Source organism: Equus caballus, chromosome X (assembly GCF_041296265.1).
Source record: "Equus caballus isolate H_3958 breed thoroughbred chromosome X, TB-T2T, whole genome shotgun sequence".
Classification (NCBI taxonomy): domain Eukaryota; kingdom Metazoa; phylum Chordata; class Mammalia; order Perissodactyla; family Equidae; genus Equus; species Equus caballus.
In genome coordinates, this window is record NC_091715.1 from 100987622 (window position 1) to 101010943 (window position 23322).

Genomic DNA, 23322 nt, shown 5'->3' on the forward strand with positions numbered 1-23322 from the left:
AAGCTAATCCTACATGAATTCCACAGCCCCAGCCTCCCTGCAACCCTATCCTTAAGCAGAGTGTGCCAGGGCCCAGGGAAATGAACAGAGCAGCTGTCAATGGATCCTCCAGGCTGGGACTCCCATTTTATGCTTTCCCTCCTAATCAGCCTTCCTATCTCACACTCCACACGATCAACACACAAATTAACAATGTCAAGAATAAAAGAAAGTTTTTACTAGACATCCTACAAAAACTTAAGGCACAAAAAGTGAATGTTATAAACAGTTTTGTGTTAATGCATTTGATAACTAAGATGAAATGGATACAAAACTGCATATGATTCTATATATATAAAATGTGTGTACATACATACTTATGTATGCATATATGATGAAATTGTTCCAAATGACACTAAGAAATTGATGTTCTAATTTCCATCCTCAGAAACAATGTATAAGAGTATCTGTTGCCACCATCTTCAGAAACAATCTTGCAAAGCACACATTTTGCCTCATTTTACACTTCCAAAAACCTGTCCAGCAGGACAGTTTGCACAGAGACCTCTGTATGAGGAAGAAGATAGCAGGGTCAGCATTTGCCCAGGTCATGGGCCCTAGGGAATTGAGGGAACCGGCAGGAGAATGAGTAACTGGAAGACTGTGGCATCTGAGGTGGCTAGGGAGGGAGCCCGAGGATGTGGAAGCCTGAGGGTGTAAAGAGACGAAGTAGACGGGCCATGCAATGGTTTCCAATGCCCCTGCCCATGAGGGAACTCAGACAGCTCGGAGAGCCTGAGTTGAGCCAGACAGTGCGACTGTTTGCTAACGTGTGAGACTGCCTCTATTCCTCAGGCTGCGGCTGAGAAGTGTGCACTGTGGTCTCTGTACTCTAGGTGAGAAGGCCGAGACTAGACGTTGATCACTGAGGCACCACACAGAATAACATGGAATTATTCCTTATGTAACGGCAATTATCCCCTTAGTTCATATTTGTAAGACATGCACGCGCCAATGTATGGATCCTTCATGTAAATATACGTAAAGAATGGAAAAGTGGCAAGTGGTTGGAAATACCGGTAGTACGTGAGACCCAAAAATAGAGGCATAATTTGTAAACAGGTGGTACCTCACCTATGTCATCATTTATAAGATTCTGAGTTGAAATTTGTTATTGCTGTTATTTTCATTTCAAAGCTTATGCCTGCTTGTCGTCTAAAGTGCAAACGTCACAGAAGTGTGGAAAATGAATTGTGTAAGTGTCTCTTTCAACTCTTGCCTGCAATTCTGAACTACTAATTGCTAGTCAATGAGAAAGGTTGCACAGAACTGACCAGAACGTGAGATCACATGCTATTGTTGTTTGGAAGTGAGAAGGAACGACTGAACCTCCTCAGACACATGGACCTGGAGCACCTGGTGTCAGCTCCCTGAGAAAGGCACTGGGCAGACAGGCTGGCTCTCCCTCCCTCTCAGGTGCTAAAGTGACATCCCTCCCACAGGCCACCTTGAGGAAGGGGGAGGGGGCGGTACAGTGCCTGGATGAGAAGACAAATGGAAGCATGGTGAGAGGTGTGAAAAGGCCCATTTCCCATTCCCCTGTGTGCAAACCATAAAATTGTTCGTGGTGTGGTCTTCGAATACATTCAAATGATGGGGAATAAGAAGTCAAATATGTGAGTCCTCAGCTTCCTTCCTTTCACAGCCCTCACCAGGCAGAAGGCATCCTCTGCGAAGCCCCTTTGTGCCAGGTCACATGCTTGTTTCTGCGGGCCTTCAGGCAGAGCAACTGACTGATTCACACTGCCTGCAAAGACCAATATCTGGAAGCAGCGTGTGTCCCTTCTCACAGGATTTACTGACAAACTACCTATGGACTCAAGCCTGATGTGTCTGCTAGGGACTGCCAGGGTGAATGGGGGGCAGGAGGAGAGGGCAGGGCCTTTCAGTCCTGGACCCATTGGCTCACGGTTGGGGCAGGGCAAGAGCGATCCAGGACACACAGCATACAACGTGCAACGTCACTCTTTATTATGCAAATAAACAGCAATCGTGAGTGGGGAAAATACACAGAACAACTGACCCTTCAGGTTGTTATGCTACCCGGCCTACAAGTTAACTTTGCCTTCTCAGTCAGCCAGGCCTCCCACCCCAGGCATGGGCATGGCCGTAGGCTGCAGAAAAGAGAAACAAAGATGACGTGGATGAAGGCAAAGACGCGATCCAAGGGCTCCTTTCAGGGGATTTGTTTGAAGGCCTCCTCTGGGATCTTGCCCCCTGTCTGGAGGGAAGGAGTCAGGACGTCAGAAGGGCCAGCTCCCTGAGTTTCATTCCCAGGCCACTGGGCTCCACCATCCTGGCCTTCCTGAAGGCCCAGAAACATCCAGCTTTAACCCACTTGATTCCCAGACCTCACCTTGAGCGTAGTGAAGGCCTGACCAGCTCTGGTGTAGTTCCACTCATTGTCCTGAAGGCACCTGGAAGGGGAGAAGAACAGGTGATCTCCATTAGTATCGCAGTACAGACACGCTGACCACGCAGTGCCACCGCTAAATCTATGCCACGTTTTTGCTGGGACGCATGTACCAGAACGAGCACTATGAGTAATGATGAAGAAAGACCCAGGGAAAACCCAAATGTCTATCACTAGCATTCAAAACTGAAAAACAGAGCTGTGCAAAAGAACGAGGGAGCTTAATATATATTGATAAAGATGTTCAAGAAAAATAACAAATGAAAATTTTAGAAATACAAGTTTCCAATCATTTTTTATTGAGATATAATGCACATACCATTTTAAAGTGTACAATTCCATGCCTTTTAGTATATTCACAAGATTGTGCAACCATCACTACCTTCTAATTCCAAAGTAATTTTATCATCTCAAAAAGAAACTCCTTAACCATTAGAGATCACTCGCTATTCCTCCCCTTACCGCAGACCCCGGTAACCACTCATCTGCTTTTGGTCTCTGGATTTGCCTGTCTTGGACATTTCATATAAGTGGAATCATACAACATGCGACCTTATGTGACTGGCTCCTTTCACATAGCATGGTTTCAAGGCTCATCGATGTCATGGCATATATCAGAACTGTGTTCATTTTTATGACTGAATAATATTCTACTATATCGATGTACCAGATTTATTTATCCATTCACCAGCTAAAGGACTTTCGGGCTGTTTCCACTTTGTGGCTGTTATGAATAATGCTGCTGTGAACATTCCTGTACAAGTTTTAGAGTGAACGTATGAACTCATTTCTCCTGGTAGATACTTAGGAGTGGGACTACTGGGTCACATGGGAACTCCATGTTTAACCTTTTGAGGAACTGCCAAAATGTTTTCCCCAACTACTGCACCATTTTACATTCCCACCAGTAATACACGAGAATTCCACTTTCTCCACATCCTCACCAACACTTGTTATCATTCGTTTTATTGATGAAAGCCATCCTACTGGGTGTGAAGTGGTAATTCATTGCGGTTTTAATTTGCATTTCCTTAATGACTAATGACATTGAGAAGTTTTTCATGTGCTTCTTGGTCATTTGTATATCCTCTTTGGAGAAATGTCTATTCAGATCTTTCTCCATTTTTGTAATTGATGTAACATTGAGGTTATAATTGATTATAACATTGTATAAATTTCAGGTGTACATCATATTTTGCCTTCTATATAGACTGCATGGTGCTCCCCACCAAAAGTGTAGTTTCTGTCTGTCACTGTACACATATTCTCCTTTACCTCTTTTGCCCTCCCCCACCTCCCTTTCCCCCGTGGTAACCCCCAATCTGTTCTCTGTATCTATGTGTATGTTTGTTTATCTTCCACATATGAGTGAAATCATATGATACTTGTCTTTCTCTGTCTGACTTCTTTTATTTAGCCTAATACCCTCAAAATCCATCCATGTTGCTGCAAATGGCAACATTTCACCTTTTTATGGCTAAGTAGTATTCCATTGTATATACATACCATATCTTCTTTATCTATTCATCCAGTGATGAGCACTTAGGTTGTTTTCAAGTCTTGGCTACTGTGAATAATGCTGCAGTGAACATAGGGATGCACATATCTTTTTGAATTAGTGTCTTTGTGTTCTTTAAATACCCAGAAGCGGAATAGCTGTATCATGTGGTGTTTCTATTTTTAATTTTTTGAATAATCTCTATACTGTTTTCCATAGTGGTTGCACCAATTTACATTGCTACCAGCCGTGTACGAGGGTTCCCTTTTCTCCACATCCTCTCCAACACTTATTTCCTGTCTTTTTAATAATAGCCATTCTGACAGAGGTGAGATGATATCTCATTGTGGTTTTGATTTGCATTTCCCTAATAAGTAGTCATGCTGAACATCTTTTCATGTGCCTTTTGGCCATCTGTATATCTTCTTTGGAAAAATGCCTGTTCAGATCCTCTGCCCATGTTTTCATTGAGCTGTTTGTTTCTTGTTGTTGAATTGTATGAGTTCTTTAATTATTTGGGATATTAACTCCTTCTTGGACATATGATTTGCAAATATCTTCTCCCAATTGGTAGTCTGTCTTTTTGTTTTGTTGATAGTTTCCTTTGCTGTGCAGAAGCTTTTTAGTCTGCTGTAGTCCCGCTTGTTTATTTTTTTCCTTTGTTTCCCTTGACTGACAAAACATACTCAGAAAGATGCTGCTAAGACCAAGGTTGAAGAACACACTGTCTATGTTTTGTTCTAGGAGTTTTATGGTTTCGGGTCTTACATTCAAGTCTTTAATCCATTTTGAGTTAATTTGTATGTATGGTGTAAGATAATGTTCTACTTTCATTCTTTTGCATGTGGCTGTCCAGTTTCCCATCATTTATTGAAGACACTTTCCTTTCTCCATTGTATGTTCCTGGCTCCTTTGTCCATAGATGTGTAGTTTTATTTCTGGGCGTTCAACTCTGTTCCATTGATCTGTGTGTCCGTGTTTGTACCAGTACCATGGTGTTTTGATTACTAGAGCTTTGTAGTATATTTTGAATTCAGGGATTGTGATTCCTCCAGCTTTGTTCTTTTTTTATCGGGATTGCTTTAGTTATTCAGAGTCTTTCGCTGCCCCATATGAATTTTAGGATTCTTTGTCTATTTCCATGAAGAACCTCATTGGGATTCTGATTGAGACTGCATTGGGTTTGTAGATTGCTTTAGGTGGTATGGACATTTTAACTATGTTTATTCTTCCAATCCATGTGCATGGAATACCTCTCCTTCTTTTCATCATTGACTTCTTTCAATAATGATTTATAGTTTTCAGTGTACAGGTCCTTTATCTCCTTGGTTAGGTTTATTCCTACATATTTTATTCTTTTTGTTGTGATTATAAATGGATTGTATTCTTGACTTCTCTTTCTGCTAGTTTGTCGTCACTGTTTAAAAATGTGACTGACTTTTGTATGTTGATTTTGTACCCTGAAACTGTACTATATTCATTTAGTATTTCTAATAGTTTTTGGTGGATTCTTTAGGATTTTCTATATATAAAATCATGTCATCTGTAAATAGTGACAGTTTTACTTCTTCCTTTCAAATTTGGATGTATTTTATTTCTTTTACTTGCCTACTTGCTCCAGCTAGAACTTCCAATACTATGTTGAATAAGAGTGGCAAGAGTGGGAACCCTGGTCTTGTTCCTGTTCACTGAGGGATGGCTTTCAGTGTTTCCCCATTGAGTATGATGTTGGCTGTGGGTTTGTCATGTATGGCATTTCATATATTGAGATATTTTTCTTCTATATTTATTTTACTGAGAGTTTTTATCATAAAGAGATGCTGAACCTTATCAAATGATTTCCCTGCATCTATTGAGATGATTCTGTGCTTTATATTTTTCATTTTGTTAATGTCGTGTATCATATTGATTAATTTGTGGATGTTGAAGCATCCTTGCCTCCCTGGAATAAATCTCACTCGATTGTGGTATATGATCCTTTTAATGTATTGTTGTATTTGATTTGCTAATATTTTGTTGAGGATTTTTGCATTGATGTTCATCAGTGGTATTGGACTGTAATTTTCCTTTTTTGTGTTGTCCTTGTCTCGTTTTCATATCAGGGTAATGTTGGCCTCATAAAAATGAGTTTGGAAGCATCCTATCCTCTTCAATTTTTTGGAAGAGTCTGAGAAGGACAGGTGTTGAATCTCCTTTGAATGTTTGGTAGAATTCACCAGGGAGGCCATCTCGTCCTGGACTTGTATTTTTTGGGAGATTTTTGATTATTGTTTCAATCTCTTTAGTTGTGACAGATCTATTTAGATTCTCTATTTCTTCTTGATTCAGTTTTGGGAGGTTATATGATTTTAAGAATTTATCCAATTCTTCCAGGTTATCCAATTTTTTGGTGTATAGGTTTTCACAGTATTCTATTGTAGTCCTTTGTATTTCTGTGGTATCCAATTTCTCCTCCTCCATTTCTGACTTTATTTATTTGGGAGGTTATATGATTTTAAGAATTTATCCAATTCTTCCAGGTTATCCAATTTTTTGGTGTATAGGTTTTCACAGTATTCTATTGTAGTCCTTTGTATTTCTGTGGTATCCAATTTCTCCTCCTCCATTTCTGACTTTATTTATTTGAGCCTTCTCTTTTTCTTGGTGAGTCTAGATAGAAGTTTGTCCATTTTATTCATCTTTTCAGAGAACCAGGTTTTAGTTTTACTGATCTTTTCTATTGTCTTTTTTAGTCTCTATTTTATTTCCACTCTCATTTTTATTATTTCCTTCCTTCTGCTGACTTTTGACTTCGTTTGTTCTTTTTTATAGTTCCTTTGGGTGTAATTTTAGATTGTTTATTTGAGATTTTTCTTGTTTCTTGAGGTAGCCCTGAATTGTGATATACTATCCTCTAAGTACTGCTTTTTTTTTTTCAAAGATTGGCACCTGAGCTAACATCTATTGCCAACCTCCCTTTTTTTTTCCTTCTTCTCCTCCCCAAAGCCCCCAGTAAGTAGTTGTATATTCTAGTTGTAGGTCCTTCTGGTTGTGCTATGTGGACTGCCACCTCAGCATGGCCTGAGGAGTGGTGCCATGTCCACAGCCAGGATCCAAACTGGTGAAACACTGTGCCCCCAAAGCGGGAACGTTCAAACTTAACCACTTGGCCATGGGGCTGGCCATGCTTAGTACTGCTTTTGCTGCATCCTGTAGGTTTTGGTATGTTGTGTTCTCATTTTCATTTGTCTCCCGGTATTTTTTGATTTCTCCTTTGATTTATTCATTGATCCAATGGTTGTTCAGTAGCATGTTTAGTCTCCACATATTTGTGAGTTTTCCAGCTTTTTTTCTTGTAGTTGATTTCTAGTTTCATACCATTGTAGTCAAAAAATATGTTCAATATGATTTCAATCTTTTTAACTTTATTGAGATTTGTTTGGTTTCCCAACTTGTGGTCTGTCTTTGAGAATGTTCCATGTGCACTTGAGAAGAATGTGTATTCTGCTGCTTTTGGATGGAATAGTCTATGCACATCTATTAAGTCCATCTGGTCTAATGTTTCATTCAGCGCCGATGTTTCCTTGTTGACTTTTTGTCTGGATGATCTCTATATTAATTGGTGTAAATGGGGTATTAAAGTCCCCTAATATTATTGTGCTGTTGTCAGTTTCTCCCTTTAGGTCTGTTAATAATTGCTTTATATACTTTGGTGCCCCTATGTTAGGTACATATATATTTATAAACGTTATGTCTTCTTGGTGGATTGTCCCCTTTATCATTATATAGTGTTCATCTTTATTTCGTTATCTTCTTTGAAATCTATTTTGACTGATATAACTATGGCTACACCTGCTTCCTTTTGGTGGCCATTTTCTTGGAGTATCATCTTCTGTCCCTTCACTTTGAGCCTATGTTTGTCTTTAGAGGTGAGATGGGTCTCCTGGAGGCAGCATATTGTTGAGTCTTGTTTTGTAACCCCTCCAGCCACTCTGTGTCTTTTGACTGGTGAATTTAATCCGTTTACATTTAGAGTGATTATTGATATAGGAGGACTTACTTCTGCCATTTTATCTTTTGTTTTATGATTGTCCTATATTTCTGTTGTCTGTTTTTCCTTGTGTTTCTGTCTGACATTTCAGTTTGGTGGTCTTCTGCCATGTGTTTCTCAGTTTTCTCTTTTTTTACATTTTGTGATTCTGTTCTGAATTTTTGTTTCATGGTTACCATGAGTTTTGCACAAAAGTTCTCATAGATAAGATAGTCTTTTTTCTGCTAATAGCATCTTATCTCCATTTGCCCATGCAGGTTCTGTCCTTTCCCTCTTCCTCTTCTGTTTTTGTTGCCACAAATTATCTCTTTTTGTATTGTGAGTTTGTTACCAAGTTGAAATGGTTACAGTTATTTTTAATGCTTCCTTTCCTTTTAATCTTTACTTTATAATTAAATATATACTGTCTTATTCTGATTCAGATTTACAATTTTTATGATTCTGTGTATCTATTTATCATCTTGTTCATAATTCCGTATACCTTTGCCTTTTTGTTTCAGGTAGGAGGGCTCCTTTCAACATTTCTTATAAGGCAGGTCTAGTGGCAATGAACTCCCTCAGATTTTGTTTGTCTGGGAAAGCCCTTATTTCTCCTTCATATCTGAAAGATAACTTTGCTGGGTTGAGTATTCTTGGCTGACAATTCTTATCTTACAATATTTTGAAACCCCTGTAGGGTTTCTGCTGAAAAGTCTGCTGATAGCCTAATGGGTATTTTTTGTGAGTTGTTTTCTTTTTCTCCTTGGCTTCTTTTAATATTCTTTCTTTGCCATTGATTTTTGACAGTTTTATTATCATGTGTCTTGGAGAAGGTCTTTTTACATTGAGATAATTGAGTGTTCTACTAGCTTTGTAGATTTGTATATCCTGTTCCCTCCACAGGTTTGGGAAGTATTCAGCTATTATTTCCTTAAGTAAGCTCTCTGCTCCCTTCTCTCTCTTTTCTCCTTCTGGGGTACCCATTATCCTTATGTTGCTCTTTATAATGGAGTCAGATAATTCTCATAGAATTTCTACATTTTTTTTAAAGTCTTAGTTCTTTCTCCTCTTCCACCTGTATCATTTCTAGGTTTCTATCTTCAAGCTTGCTAATTCCTTCTTCCATTGATGTTCTCTACTTCCAATGTTTTCTAATGCATTCTTAATCTCATTTATTGAGTTCTTCAGGTCCAGAATTTCCGTTTGGTTCTTCTGCAAAGTTTCAGTCTCCTTGGTAAAGTATTCCTTCTGTTCATTGGTTTCATCCTGAGCTCACTGAACTGCCTTTCTGAGTTTTCTCATAATTTGTTGAGTTTCTTCATTACAGATATTTTGATTCTTTATCATTTAGATCATAATCTTCCAGGACTTTATGTTTGATTTCTGGAGAACTGTTTACTTTCTGTAATGCCACAGTATCATGGCTTTTTGTGGTGCTTGCAGAGTTATTCCTCTGCTGCCACTGTTGCTGTAGCAAACACGTTTTCTATTTAGGTATAGCTTTGTTATGATTCAAACTTTTCAACTGCTTGGATATTAGAATTCTTTCTTTTTTTATGGTAGGTGGTCCTCTAGTGCCAGTTTTTGGTCTCTGGTACCTGTGCTGCCTCAGGCTATATTTGAAGATCTTCATGGTCCACCCTCCACTGCCTCTATTTGGGTTGTTGCTGATATTCTTGTCATCACGGCCTGTGCTTCTGGGAGTCACTGATGCCTTGCTGTTGCTGGCGTTGCTGCAGTCAGTCACTGGCTTTGCTGCTGGGGGCACAGGGATGGCTGACAACCTCAGCCTCATTGGGGATCACCTGAGTCAGAAGTTCCACCTCCATGGTGGGGGTAGGGGAAAGGTGGGGAGGGAGCCAGGTTCACGGTACACCATTTCAGCTGTTGCCTGTTAACTTGTGGTCACAGGTGCCTCAGTGGTTGGGATGTAGGGGTCCTGTGCACACCTCTGCCTTTGCTACCAGGCTCCGAGCTGAGGCTTGGGGCCTAGGATCATAGGGCTCCATCTCTGCTGCTGCTCTTCTTCCTGTGGCCACAGGTGCCACCAAGCTGACTGTCTGGCGTTGCACCTGCACCTCTGCTGCTGCTCACTGAGTTCTCTGTGGCTGAGGGTAGCTGGCTCAGCTGCTGCTACTGGGGATCCAGGATCCTAGGCTCTACCTCTGCTGGTCCCCTGTTTAGCCTCCTTTATGTGCTCCAATTCACCCACCTTTATATGTACCAAAGTGTGGATCTTTCTGGCATCCTGGTGTGTTGTGCCATGTAGCCTTTGTTGTGTTGTGGATGTTTTACTCACTGTAGATTGAAGGAAAGAGACAAAAGGATCCTCTCACACTGCCATGCTGATGACGTCTCCCTTTCTCCACTTTTTTATTTGGCTTTTTTGTCTTTTTATTTTGAATTGCAAGTGTTCTTCATATAATCTTCTCAGATACGTGATTTGCAAATGTTTTCTCCCATTCTGCTGGTGGAATTTTCACTTTTTGATAGTGTCCATTGATGCACAACAGCTTTTAATTTTGATGAAGTCCAATTTATCTATTTTTTCTTTGGTTACTTGTGCTTTTGGTGTCATATATAAGAAATGGTTGCCTAATTCATGAAAACATACATCTATATTTTCTTCCAAGATTTTTACGGTTTTAGCTCTTACTTTTAGACGTTTGATCTATTTTTCAGTCTATGTTTGTACAGAGTGTGAATCACAGGTCAACATAGATATCCAGTTGTCCCAGCACCATTTCTTGAAAAAGCTACTTTGTCCCTATTGGATTTTTTCCAGCACTCTGGTTGATAATCAATTGGTCATAAATGTGAAGGTTTATTTGTAGACTCTGAATTCCATTCCATTGATTCATATACTGTCCATATGCCAGTACCACACAGTCTTGATTACTCTAGCTTTGTAGCAAGTTTTGAAATCGGAAAGTGTGAGTCCCCTAACTTTTTTCTCTCTCAAGATTGTTTCGGTGCACTTTCACATGACATTTAGGATAGCCTTGTCATTGTTTTCATGGAAGGATTTTGATAGGTATTGCATTGATTCTATAGGATTGCTCTGGGTGTTACTGCCATCTTAACAATATTAAGTCTTCCAACCAATGAAAATGGGGTGTCCTTCCATTTATTTATTTCTTCTTTAATTTTTTTCCAAAAGTTTTACAGGTTTCAGAGTATAAGATTTGCACTTCTTTTGCTACATTTGTTTCTAAATATTTTGCTATTTTGATGCTACTATAAATGGGCTTGTTTTCTCAATTTAATTTTTGGATGGTTCATTGCAAGTACATAGAAATATAAATGAGTTTTGTATATTGGTATTGTATCCTGAAACCTTGCTGAAGTTGTTTATTAGTTCTAGTAGTTTTTTGGTGGATTCTTTCAGATTTTTCATATCCAAGATAATGTCATTGAGCATTATACTATTTTAAAAATCCTTTACATATATAATAGTATGATACCTTTTTCATGGGCCCGATTTCTTTTGGAAGCAAAATATCCAAAAAGTTATTTTTCCAAATAGCCTGCAAGTTTTCCTGATTCACCCCCCAGCTGTCCCAGCTCGCCCCTATTCCCATGCACACCCAGCACTCACTTCTGAGACCACTCGAGGTTCATCCCAGACTGGGTGGAGAAAGACTGCACCATTTCCTGCTGCTCCTGGGAGACAGTGGGCATGGATCTGGAGGTGGGTGTGGGAACTGGCATGAAGAATGGACTCTGAGTCTCGTTGGGGGTGGTGTCCCTCAGGAAAAGCTGGTCGTTCACGATGCATAGACTGGAGGAAAAATGGGCCCCCAGAGAACTGATGGGTCGAGACCTCTACACCCCCAACAATGATCTTGCTCCCACTGCCACTCAGCAACTAGATTCCTTCCATACCCTATACTGTGCCTGCCTCCCAGATTCCTTAGCTGGTACCTCTACCCCTCTTACAGAGCTCACCTTTGGAGAGACTGTCTACCAGCTTCACTACATTTGTACTTTACCTGCAACCCAAGGACAATTTTACACTTGCATTTACGCTGTACAATAGCCCAAGGGGTGGACAGTCTGATCTCCATGTTCAGAGGAAGACGCTGAATAAGGTAGGTCATGTGACTTAACCAAGGTCACACAACTAGTGAGGGTTAGGGTCAGTAAAAGAGCCTGGTATTCTGACTCCAGAGCCCATGCTCTTACCCACTAGGCTAGACTTCTCCTTGGATCTAACTGGTGGCTTTCTACAATATTGAGAAAACCCCAAAGTCCACACCACCTCATTCCCACACCACTGAGCCCAGGCTGGGATGGGTGTTCCCACGCACGACACAGCACTCACCTGGAATTGCTGACAGGGACAATGATGAAGGTTCGTGTGAAGGCACGAACAGAACTCTGAGACTTTCCTACCACTTTAAAGACAAATAACAAACAACAATACCCTCTTAGAGTCGCACATGCTTTACATGCTCACACAGAATTACCCAGTCAGGGTCTGACTTGATAGTCATGCTGAAGGGGACAGTTGTTCACTGGGAGTCAGGGTGTTGGGAATGGAGAGGGCAACAATAGGAGCAATCTGCTCCCAGTCCAGGGACCCTACTGTGTATTGGGCTTTGTGACAACTACTTCACAAGTTCATTTGATTCATTTTTCACAGCTACCCAAGAGGTGGATGTCATTAGTCCCATTTCGCAAGTGAGGAAACTTAGAGGTTAGGTAACTGGCCCAAGTTCACAGAGTAAGTATCTGGGATGAGAGACATCAAACTCCACAGCCTGTGTCCCTGATGCCTGAGCTGTGCAGGGCAGACAAGCATGGACACAGGTCAGACCAGGATGGTTTGGAAGCAGAGTGGGGACTGAAGAACACAGAGGGAGTAGGAAGAGAGGGGAAGGGATCAGGGAAGCTGGGAGAGTTCTGAGAGGGAGCCCAGCCAGGGAGAGGGAGCAGTGGGGCATCTGGGGTGGGGACTCATTGTGGCATCTCTGGATTTTCCTTTCTTGGAACAATATGGTTTGGACTCCATGCAGACATTTATTGGAGAAACATTTTGCTTTTTAGCTAAATTAATTATTGATATCTTTGTGTCTCTTGCCCCTGGTTAGCAAAAGTCCTTTATATACAGGCACATTAGCACAAAGTCTGCAATATTGTTTGTAAATATGTTCTCCCCACTTTTCTCATTTTAATGTTTTTCTTTTGGCAGCATAGAAGGTATTTCTGAATTTTCATTGAATTTATCATTTAAAAATAATGCAGTTCATTCTTTGAGGTCAGAGTGGGGACTGAAGAACACAGAGGCAGTAGGAGGAGAGGGGAAGGGATCAGGGAAGCTGGGAGAGTTCTGAGAGGGAGCCCAGCCAAGGGGAGGTAGCAGTGGGGCATCTGGGGTGGGGACTCCACATACACTCACCTTCCTTGAACACCCCGTTGACAGAGAAGCACAGCACCCTTTCCTGAAAGGGAAGAGCCCAGGGGCTCAGTCACCACCTAAACCTCCTACCCACCTGCGGCTTTCTGGGCACGCCTGAGGGAGGAAGCAGGTGCTCACCGTCTGGTACCACATGTCCACCAGAAAGGAGCTGAAGTCGTGCTGAGTTCTGGGCAACACACAGAGGGAGAGCACGATGTCATGTTTTGTATGTTTCAGCAGCTGAACCCGCAGGTCTGTGGGGGGATGAGAGTGAAGGTCAGGGACTGCCACACCCTGGGCCTTGACTGACCCCTCCACGCCCCCTTTCCCTGCCCAATCTTCCCACACGCACAGGGGTCCTTGAGCTTCTTTATGTTCCTGTTATCCTTGACGTACTCGCACAAGCTGCTTCTAGGAGTGAAAGAGGAACAGGAGGTGGTGATCTGTCCAGTGTGGGTATTTCCAGGAGCTGGCCTGTGTCTGCTGGGGAGCCACAGGGCCCAGGAACAGAGTCTGAGCTGTGATACTCACGGAGCTGGGTCCTCGGGGTTGAAGGGAATGCTCAGGGAGAAGCAGGCCTCATCGTGGTAAGCACCAAGAAGACCCCGTCGGTCTCCAGAGTCATAGATGAAGTAATACCTGTGGGGGAGCAATGAAGACAGTCTATTTCTGTTGTGTGGACCTCAAATGAGACTCAAAAACTCCCACAAGCAGACCTGTGCTTGGGTGGCCTGGCCTGTCCCAGCCTTCCCCATTCCTGTGCTCCCGGGAGTACTTACTGCTGCAGGAATTGCAGGACTAGATTCTTCAGCATCTCAGATCCTTTATAGCTTTCCTGGAATCAAAAGACATTTGAGATCATGTGGCTGATTAAACCTCCTTTGATACCTCAGAGTTGTTTTGCCCTTCTTCCTCACCTTGCAGGGCTTTATTAAGTATGGGATGTCAACGTCAACGACAATCGGCGTGGGTAACTCCCGGCCATCCTGGAGAAGGGAAGAGGAAGTCAGCAGTGCAGACCAGGGAGGTGGCCCTAGATGATCAGGGAAAAGGATGGGCCCAGGAGAGGGTGAGGGTCAGAGGTCAGGTGTGAAAGGGCCCTGGAAAATCCATGGGCAAGACTACAGTGGGCGTCTTCATCATGAGGTCTTGGAAGTCTCTACTATTAAACGCAGCTTTTTGTGTGTGTGGGCGTTAGCATGGGCATTTTCCCACCAAATATATTCATGTCTTTCTCAGGAGTCCCTGTCCCTTAAAATGGATAAAGGTCTCATGCAAACATATAACCTAGGCGAGCCCCAAAGGGCTTGGGGACAGATGTGGAGGTCATCAATGTGAGCGAGAGACAATCACAAACGTAGGCACTTACCAGGCGTAACAACTTGGGGAAATATTCCTTGATGGCACTGTCCAAAACCGAAAATAGAAAGAAGTGGTTGATAGTTCGGGGCTGCAGCACTTCCTTTGATTTAAAATACTGATACCATAAACACAGCCCAGTGTCTTCTGCCCGTCCAGAAGGCCCCTTTGCCCAACTCAGCCTCTGATTTCAAGGCTATTGGGTCCACTTCCCCGCTGAGCACTGAGCATCTGTCATATGGACTGTCTGAAAGGCGCAGTCTCTAGATCTCACTCCACACCTTCACATTCGTATTCCCTCCCTCCTGCCTTCCCTTCCTCCTGGCTTCCCTCCCTCCTTCTTCTTCCCCCTGGGTGGCTCTCACCTACACTGCTCTCACTCATCCCCATGCACAATATAGCATTTGGAGCCCAGGTCCAGGGCTTCCTTCGCCTCCCTGCCCCCCTTCCTTCTTCCAAGACCCCACTGAAGGCTCCAGAGAGGAGAGGGAATGGGGTGGGAGCCCAGGGCTCTGCTACCTCGCAGGGGGTCCAGCATTCTGCCAGGACCAGCACATCCCCAGAGATGGCGCAGGATGCTGGGGCAGGGAGGTGAGTGAGGCCGGGATCAAGAGGCAGGGAGGGAAGGAGAGGGGATGAGAAGAGAGTGGGTGAGAACAGAGGGAGTGAAGGTAGGAGGACAGAGATTAGAGAGATGAGAGAGACATAGGGGAGTAGAGACAAGGGAGAGAGAGAAAGTAAAACAAAGGGAAGAGAAAGAAGCCCTGGTGGTGGGGGTCAGGGAAGAAGAGAGAAGAAAGGGGTGATGGCTCCCCTGCTGCAGCCCTTTCCTTCATCCACCCTGGCTGGCCCTGGACCTGAGGTAGGAATGGAAAACATGCACTTGTTGGGCTGGGGGCCCATTGGATGCTGGTTGACACTTTGTCACCTGTGTGAGCTCAGTCTGAACTGGGAATGGGAAATGGAGCAGCCATGGGGGCAGGAGACCTTCCCCTGAAGGAGTAAAGGGTCAGGTCCCAGCTCAGCATGGGGTTGTGGATCTGTGGCCCCCTCTGTGATCACCACCTTCTCTCCTGATGGCCCCTGTGCACCTGTTCCTGTCTTAGTCAATTCCTTGTCTGAGGAATCACACCCGTCTTTGGTGACACAGAGCTCCAAGGAAGGACCAGGCAGGATGATGTGACATGTGGATGGAGGGAGGGGCAGTGCCCCCGAGAGGCCTTTCCTTCTGTCTCCTCAGCCACCTCTGCCCTCTGCCTTTCACTTCTGCCTCAGGAAGCCCTCTCAGTGGCGATGGCCCACTTCTGGCCCCTTGACTCAGGGAACCCAGCTTTCTACCAAGGAGTGCCCAGCTCATGGCATTGCGCCAGAGGAACAGATGTCATGATGACAGCCACCTGGGGCCTCGGACCTCAGCATGGGGTAGGAAAGCTCCCATGGCAGCCTGGGATTGGAGGAGAGACCCATTTGAACCAAGGGAAAGAGGATCCCTCTCAGGGCAGGAGAGGGAAACTCCATATTGGCTCAGAAGCAAGAAGGCCTGTCTCAGCATGAGACCTTGGTCCAGAGGGCGCTGCTCAGTCCAGGGCACCAGCATCTGGCTCAAGGCTGGTGACCCCTGGTCCTCGTGAGTAGGGGGAACCCTGCCGCCTGGAACACACTCTTGGGAGTGCATGCTAGAGCAAGCTAGGTGCAGAGTCCTGAAACAGAGCCCAGAGAACCTGAAGAGGTGAGCTGGTCAGAGGAAGGAAAGTAGCCCTCTAAGCAATGATGAGGGACACAGAAAAGAGAAGGCAGGGCCTGTGGTCCTCCCGAGGACCAGGCCCACCACCTCTGCAGAGGGGCATTGTCAGGGGTCATTCAGGCTTCCATGGGTGAAAGTCCCCAAGAAGGGTGACAGGGGTTCACACTGACCTTATGTAGGTGGACTGGTCTCGAAAGGTGTCACACAAGGGGTTGCCTTCCAGCCACAGCTCTTCAAGTTTCAGCCCTTTCATCTTGCCTACCTCCCACGCGGAATTCAGCTGAGGAATATGGGGAGGAAACTGGAAAAGGAGTCCCAAGGAAAGACAGACATCTGGGCCCCTGTGCACCCAGCCCCCACCCTCTCCCACAGGCACCTTCACCTGCCTCCTGTCATCACTCTGATGAGCACCACCACCCACTCTCAACCAACTTTGGTTGGCTCCCTCTTCCCACCTCATTTTTGGAGAGGTTCAGGATCTTGATTGTCGGGGCCTTCTGTATAATGTCAGACAGGCCATCCAGCTGGTACAGTTTGTTGTTGCACAAGTTCAAGGACAACAGCTTTTGAGGAAGAAGAGTTAGAGTGATGGTGACATCTGGGGCCTGGGAGACAAGTCTGTCCTCCATCCCATCTGTTCCACCCCCATCATAATACCAGCGCTAGGCCTAAGGCCTCACCTTGGGGAAATTCGTTTCGATGATCTGCAGGGTGGCAGCCATGCAGCTTCTTCGATTCAGGATTATATCAACGTCATGGTCCACCAAGTCTTCAGAAAGCCAAGAAGAAAGAATGAGAAGGTGGAGATGGGTCCAGGGCCAGCACCAACCCCTCCCCACGTCACCATCCCTAAGTCTCCCTCCCAGGCAGATCTTTCTGTCCTCACCTGCCTCAGAATTACTGCTGTCAGGCATACCTGGGTCAAAGCGGAGCGTTTGGAGGTCAAGAGCTTGCTGGGAGACATCATATCGTTTGCTCATGGCCAGCTGCAGGGAGAGATGGAGAGAGAGGCTCTGAGGCTGTGGTGGTGATAGGGAAATCAGGGGCTGGGGGAAGAAGAGGTGGGTCTGGGTGTGGGCATACAATGTACCTTGAATCTGCATTACCTTTAGCTGCTCCATTTCTTCTGGTTCCAACTTATTCTGCACAGAGTAGGGTTCAGCAGAAGGATCAACAATGATAGATATCTGCAGGAAGGCGAGGTGGAGTAAGCACCATGAACTTTAATTCCAAAGACGACCACCGGCCCCTGGCCTGTCCTCCTCCCCCGGGACTGGGTACAGGTACGGCCCTCAACAGACACCTTTTGGTTCTCCTTGCCACAAATCTTGTAGCTCACATCCCTCAAGGCAGAGGCAGTGCCAGCATCCTGCACAAAGAACCGAGCCCAGTCTTTCACGTAGTGGAACTACAGGGATTGAAGGCAACAGCAATAGCGTCAGAGGCCATGGCCCCCGCCGAGCCAGGGCTCTCCCCCTTTCCTGTGCCCACTCATCTGACTTCGCCATCTTCTCTTACATCCACTGGAGTGAAGGGGACACTGCAATGGCTCTGGATTGAATTCATTAGCCATGTCTTGTCATACTTTCTCCCATATGGAATCTGGGGGTGAAAAGGGTTGGAGAGAAGAGAGACAACATGGAATCAAGCCTGGAGAACAGACCCAGCAGTGTTCTTTTCCAACCTTCTATTGCGCTTCAAAGGATTTCAAAGGAAGGGACGACTGGCATGATTTCTTATGTTTGTGCCAAATATAGATTTCCTACATTCCTTTTCTCTCTATCCAAAGCTCTCCTCCAAACAATCAACTTAAAGTGGTAGGCATGATCTTCTTTTTGTAAAGTTCCAGGAGATCCTCCCTAGGGCAGACCCTGCTCGCACCTCAGACAATGTCTCCAGAGACTCGACCCCCATCCTCCACACTCAGCTTCAGCCAAACTGAGACATCCAGTGTGGAGCTGCTCCACCTTTGTGACAGTAGTTTCCATCTTTGCCTTTAGACAGGCTCCTCTGTTCTCCCTACAGTCAGCCTGTTCCTTTTATATGGCTTCTTTGAATTTTCCCTTAGATGAACAAGGTTAACTCCTTGTACTAAAAAAGACAGATTACAAACTGTCCCCAGCAAAGTACTTAGTGTCTCTACATGAGCCCAACACACACCCGAAACCCCGACCTTTCTCCTTTCTCTCCTGTACATTGCCTACAGTTTTGTAGGACACTCACTGTGATCTTGAACCAGCTCCCTGGGGTTCCATCTTTTGTGTTATCCCCCACTTCTCTCTCCAAAGGTTTTCTGTTTCTCCACGCAGCCCTCTGGATGTGGTCTTCATTATGCCATTTCACTCTTCTGTTTTTGTGTCGAATAGTGTAGGGTGTGCTGCGGGGGGGAAGTGCAGAGAAGGGGAGTGGCCATCAATGCTAAGAAAGTCTTCTATACACCTTTGCCTCTCTGACAGCAGGACTACAATTAGGATTGCTCAGCCATTATTCCACTGCCAGTATTCTCCAGTTTTCCAGTGAGAGAAGGAAATCACCATGGAGAGTGAAACAGCTGCATAGTCCCAGGAGCTGCTACATGCAAACCAGGCTGCCTGGTCACTTACTGTCTTATTACTTGGGGGTCCTCCTGGACATCCCTCATCACCGTGTTTCCATCATGCTCCTGGTGGTGTGAAGGCCAAGGTTCATATCCACCGTGATCACGAGGGTTCCTTTTGCCAAAATTACCTCGGAAAGACCTCCAATTTCTATTTCTTCCTCCAGGTAAGCTGCCACCATCGTTGTATTCTGGAAAGGGGAACAACAGTACAAGTTTGAAGACACATCAGTGGTCCATTTACCATCTACTACGTCGTGAGCTAACACCATGGTAGGGCAAGCAAGGTGCCAACCTGCCCTAAGGGACCAATCGCACAAACTCCAGAAAGGAAACTCCTCTGCCTGCGCAGACAGAAGAGACTTATCTGACAGAGGGCACTATCAGTGAAGATATGTTAGAGGAGGAGGAGCAGGAGGATCGGGAGGGGGAAACTGTGTTGAATCTCTTAAAAAATGCAGCAGGGTTTTTAAAGGGCAGAGGCGTGTGCGTCCATGGGTTAGATGGGACACCAGTCATACACTAGAAAGGTATCTGAATCTTGCCTTCTCAGGCCTCTCTAGCAACCACACCAGTACTTGGGAGGGAACCTCTCTCACTTCCCAAAGCCAATCGGCCACCAACTGATTCCACTAACAATCAGCAAGCTGTACTTCCTTTGCCGGTGTAGTACAAGCTTTAACGTCAGGTGGGACTGATGTAACAGCCTCCAGCCTAGCTCTCAACAACACCCTGTTGAAATATCCAGAGTGAGCTTTCTCTTTACCTAGCCTGACATGCCTTTCGGCTCAGGAGACAGCTCTTTCTAACTTCGGCTCTTCTACAACAGGCGTCTGAATGACCAACTGGAATGATGTATCAACTACCATATCCGAGGGTTCAGGCATTCTCCCTTTCTCTTTCTACTCTTGGTTTCTAATTTGATTCCATTATGGTCAAAGAAGATACTCTGTATGGTTTCAATTCTTCTTAAATTTGCTGAGATTTGTTTGATGGCCCGGGAGATGGTCTATCTTGGTAAATGTTACATAGACGCTTGAAAAAACATTGTAGTCTGCTGTTGTTGGGTGTTCTATTTACATCATGTAGATCCTGTTAGTTTATTGTGTTATTCAGATCTCCTAAATCCTTGCTGGTTTGCTCTCTAGTAATTCTATCACCTGCTCATAAGGGGGGGTATTGATGGCCCCAATTATAATTATGGACATGGCTGTTTCTCCTTTCGGCTCCATCAGAGTTTGCTTTGTGTACTTTGAGGCTCTGTTGTTGGTACATATACTTTTAGGGTTGTTATGTCTCCCTGGTGGATTGATCCTTTTATCATTATGTAGTGCCTCTGTTTGTCTCTTATTAATTTCTTTGCTCTGATGTCTACTTTAGTGGGTATTGTAGCCACAGGTACGCTTGTAAAGTGTCTTGGTTATATTTCAGCCTGTATTCACTCCTAGGATTTGTGTTGCTGTTCACCCCTCCCACCCAAACACTCCCCACCAACATTTGTAATTCACCATATGGAGAGATTTGGAAGTTTTTCTGGGCATCTACAGAAATAAGATAGTCTCAGTTCTATCTCCTGTAGGTGGATTCACTAAAGGTATTTTATTTTTATCACATTCAAGTCAAACAGTGTACCAGCAGATAATAATCCTAGTGGTTTGAGGGGAGGGAGGATTACTCAGGTAATTAGGCTGTTAGAAACCAGCTTCCTTTTGGGTTCTAATACTTAAGGTTTTCTAGGTTTGTGTGCTGTACACTTTATAAATTAATTACTCCATGTTGGCTGAGGGCACACTTATGAGTAAAAGTTCGTTCAATGCTGATCACTCCACGATGTAGTGATTACGACCAGCCTCAGATGAACTCCTCTGAGAAGTCATTGCTTTCACTGTGTGGCCCACTGTCAGGACCCTCCTGCTGCTCACAACCTCTGGGATATTGCCTGTGTGGCAGTGGAAGTGAAATTAGACACGAGTCAAGCATTTGAGCCAGAAATGCCACTTGCTCAGTCCCCAAAACTTGGAGGCACCCTGGAGTGTTTCTCTTTCTCTCATACTCCACATCCAACTGATCAGGAAATTCTCTTGGCCCCCCTCTCAAAGTATATCCCGAACCTAGCTGCTTCTCACCACCTTCATTGCTCCCACCCTAGCCAAGACACCAACACCTATCTCCTGGATTATAGCACCTACCAACTGGCCCTGTGCTTTCATCCTTGCTCTGTCACCATCTGTTTTCAACCCAGCAGCAGAGCACGAGTCAAGTCATTTCACTCCTCTGCTCAAAACCATACAACAATGGTTTGAAGCCCATCAACATGTTAAAATCCAAGATTTGATAATCATATTAAACCACAATAACAACCACCAAGAGGAACTTTATTGGTGTCCTTTGGACAATGCCAGGCAACCAACTCGTTTTCCTAACAATCCATCAATGAAAGGAAGAAATCAAACATTAAAGGGAGGAGTAAGGGCACACGGTCAGCATATGGCATATAAGAAGAGTCACAGTCATTTTCGAGAACTAACATTAATTCAGAAATACCATCGTCAGGGGAAAGTGTCCAAGTGAGCCAGGTAACAGCTACAGCAATCCCCAGACTGACCAAGTCTGGTGCCTAAACAGGGCCAGAGCCCTCCTTCATCAAGGTGATTCAGACACAAGCAATCTCAGGCATGGCCTAGTTTTGGGAATCTCACAGGAGAGTGGGCATGTGATAAGATGCCAGAGAGGGACCACCGTCCCCCACCCCCCCACACACAGACATACATCCAACTTACTGAATGTTTGCATCTCAGCACAATCCCTGTCTCACAGTTGTTCTGCCAGACTCAAAGGTGACAACAGGAGTATTATAAAGCACCTAGTGCCTGTCACCCAGGCTGCCTGGGTTCCCCCTCAGGCTCCGTCATATAGCAGCTGATCCTCCCACGAGGAAATAGTCATGAGTGTCCTTTATGACATCACGTGTTCCGACAGCTACTTCCTGTGTCATTTTGGAATTCTACCTACACCATTGCTATGCCGCTGAGTACAGGGCCACGGCACCCTGCTGTGGTGGGGAAAGGATGTGATGACAAGTAAACCAACACGTGCCCACCAGCAACCAACAGTTGCTCCGTGTTGGGCAGACTCACTAGATTTCTTTGACCTCCTCACACGCAGAAACCCTTGACCACTGTAGCCATGGTCCCGTTTCAGATCAGGAATATTAGGCTCACAGGGGTTAGGTACATTTCCCAGGATTTCTCAGCCAAGTAGGTGGCAGGACAGGAATTGTGTCCTCACCTATTGATCTGCCTCCACATCCTAAGTGTTCCTCCAGCTACTGCACGGGTTCTCCTCTAATGGTGAACTTTCAGGTCCCACCGACAGATTTCTGTAAGACCGGGATGATGTTTTGTCACTGGAAGCTAGTTTGGGTGGGCCCAGGTTTCTTGGATCAAGTGGAATATCTGTCTTGAACTAGATGCAGAAATCTGTTTGGATCACAGGGTTTGCAGATTACGAGTCCCTTTGGGCTGGCAGCGGCTGGCATATAATAAGGGTCTAATTAATATTTGTTAAGTGAACGTATGTAAGGTAGACCTGGGATCATCAACAAAGCCACTTTTGAGAATGCATACCACTCAACCATTTCTACCCACATCTATGTATTCCAGAAAAATTTGGGCTGCAGAACTGTTTTATAACCTGCTTGTAAAACCAGCATGTGTTGAATTTTCCTTTTGCAAACTTAATATCTCTCGTTAGCGTCCAGTTGGAAATAGAGTTGCGTACTTCCCTGTCGACTAATGCTAAAACTACAGGTTTTCCGATCTCAGGAAGGGAGGCTTTTGCAAACAGTGGTGACAGAAACGAGGAGAAGCCTTCCTTGAATCCAGCAGACATGGCTTCCTGGATGTCTGGTGTGTGTAGGAAGAAAGGTCTGGACCTGCAGGCGTGTCTCTAAGTGCTCAGCTTTGTGACAGACAGTAAGGACAGCCACCGTCTCAGAGGAGGGGAAGAGTGTGTGTGTGTGCATGGCGTAAAAGCAGTGCCACACAAAACTGGATCTGACTCTACATTTTCTGGATCCTCCTGTATTACATATGACCATTATATATGCTTCTTGGCCTTAATATGCTTTTTAATCCATTTTTAAAATAAAATTGGTGTTTGAATAGTTGAATTGATTTTTTTTTAATTACAAAATAGAGTTCTCAGTACAAAACAATTAACGGAACAATACCCATAGGTTGACCGGGGTTACACAGCGTCCCC

At 44.5% G+C, this 23322-nt stretch overlaps 1 protein-coding gene across 2 annotated transcripts in view; it reads right to left on the bottom strand.

Annotated features, from left to right (window-relative positions):
- Positions 1–1988: 1988 nt before the first annotated feature.
- The window catches only part of LOC100060857 (nuclear RNA export factor 2), a 30956-nt gene continuing 9622 nt past the window's right edge, over positions 1989–23322 (bottom strand). Inside the window, exons 1-21 of one of the 2 annotated variants that reach the window (XM_070258710.1) lie at positions 21840–21984; positions 19067–19250; positions 18687–18840; positions 17982–18065; positions 17767–17871; positions 17570–17650; positions 17380–17449; positions 17144–17232; positions 16919–17026; positions 16634–16743; positions 14730–14766; positions 14278–14346; positions 14140–14195; positions 13892–13999; positions 13713–13771; positions 13499–13614; positions 13361–13403; positions 12284–12356; positions 11558–11740; positions 2396–2456; positions 1989–2260 (exon numbers count right to left, since the gene is read on the bottom strand). In XM_070258710.1, the coding sequence (XP_070114811.1) occupies positions 2216–2260; positions 2396–2456; positions 11558–11740; positions 12284–12356; positions 13361–13403; positions 13499–13614; positions 13713–13771; positions 13892–13999; positions 14140–14195; positions 14278–14346; positions 14730–14766; positions 16634–16743; positions 16919–17026; positions 17144–17232; positions 17380–17449; positions 17570–17650; positions 17767–17871; positions 17982–18065; positions 18687–18840; positions 19067–19250; positions 21840–21852 (1848 nt within the window). In that variant the 5' untranslated portion in view covers positions 21853–21984 and the 3' untranslated portion in view covers positions 1989–2215. Of the gene's footprint in view, positions 2261–2395; positions 2457–11557; positions 11741–12283; positions 12357–13360; positions 13404–13498; positions 13615–13712; positions 13772–13891; positions 14000–14139; positions 14196–14277; positions 14347–14729; positions 14767–16633; positions 16744–16918; positions 17027–17143; positions 17233–17379; positions 17450–17569; positions 17651–17766; positions 17872–17981; positions 18066–18686; positions 18841–19066; positions 19251–21839; positions 21985–23322 lie in introns of those variants that run through there. The other variant, XM_070258709.1, reaches the window with a different exon arrangement.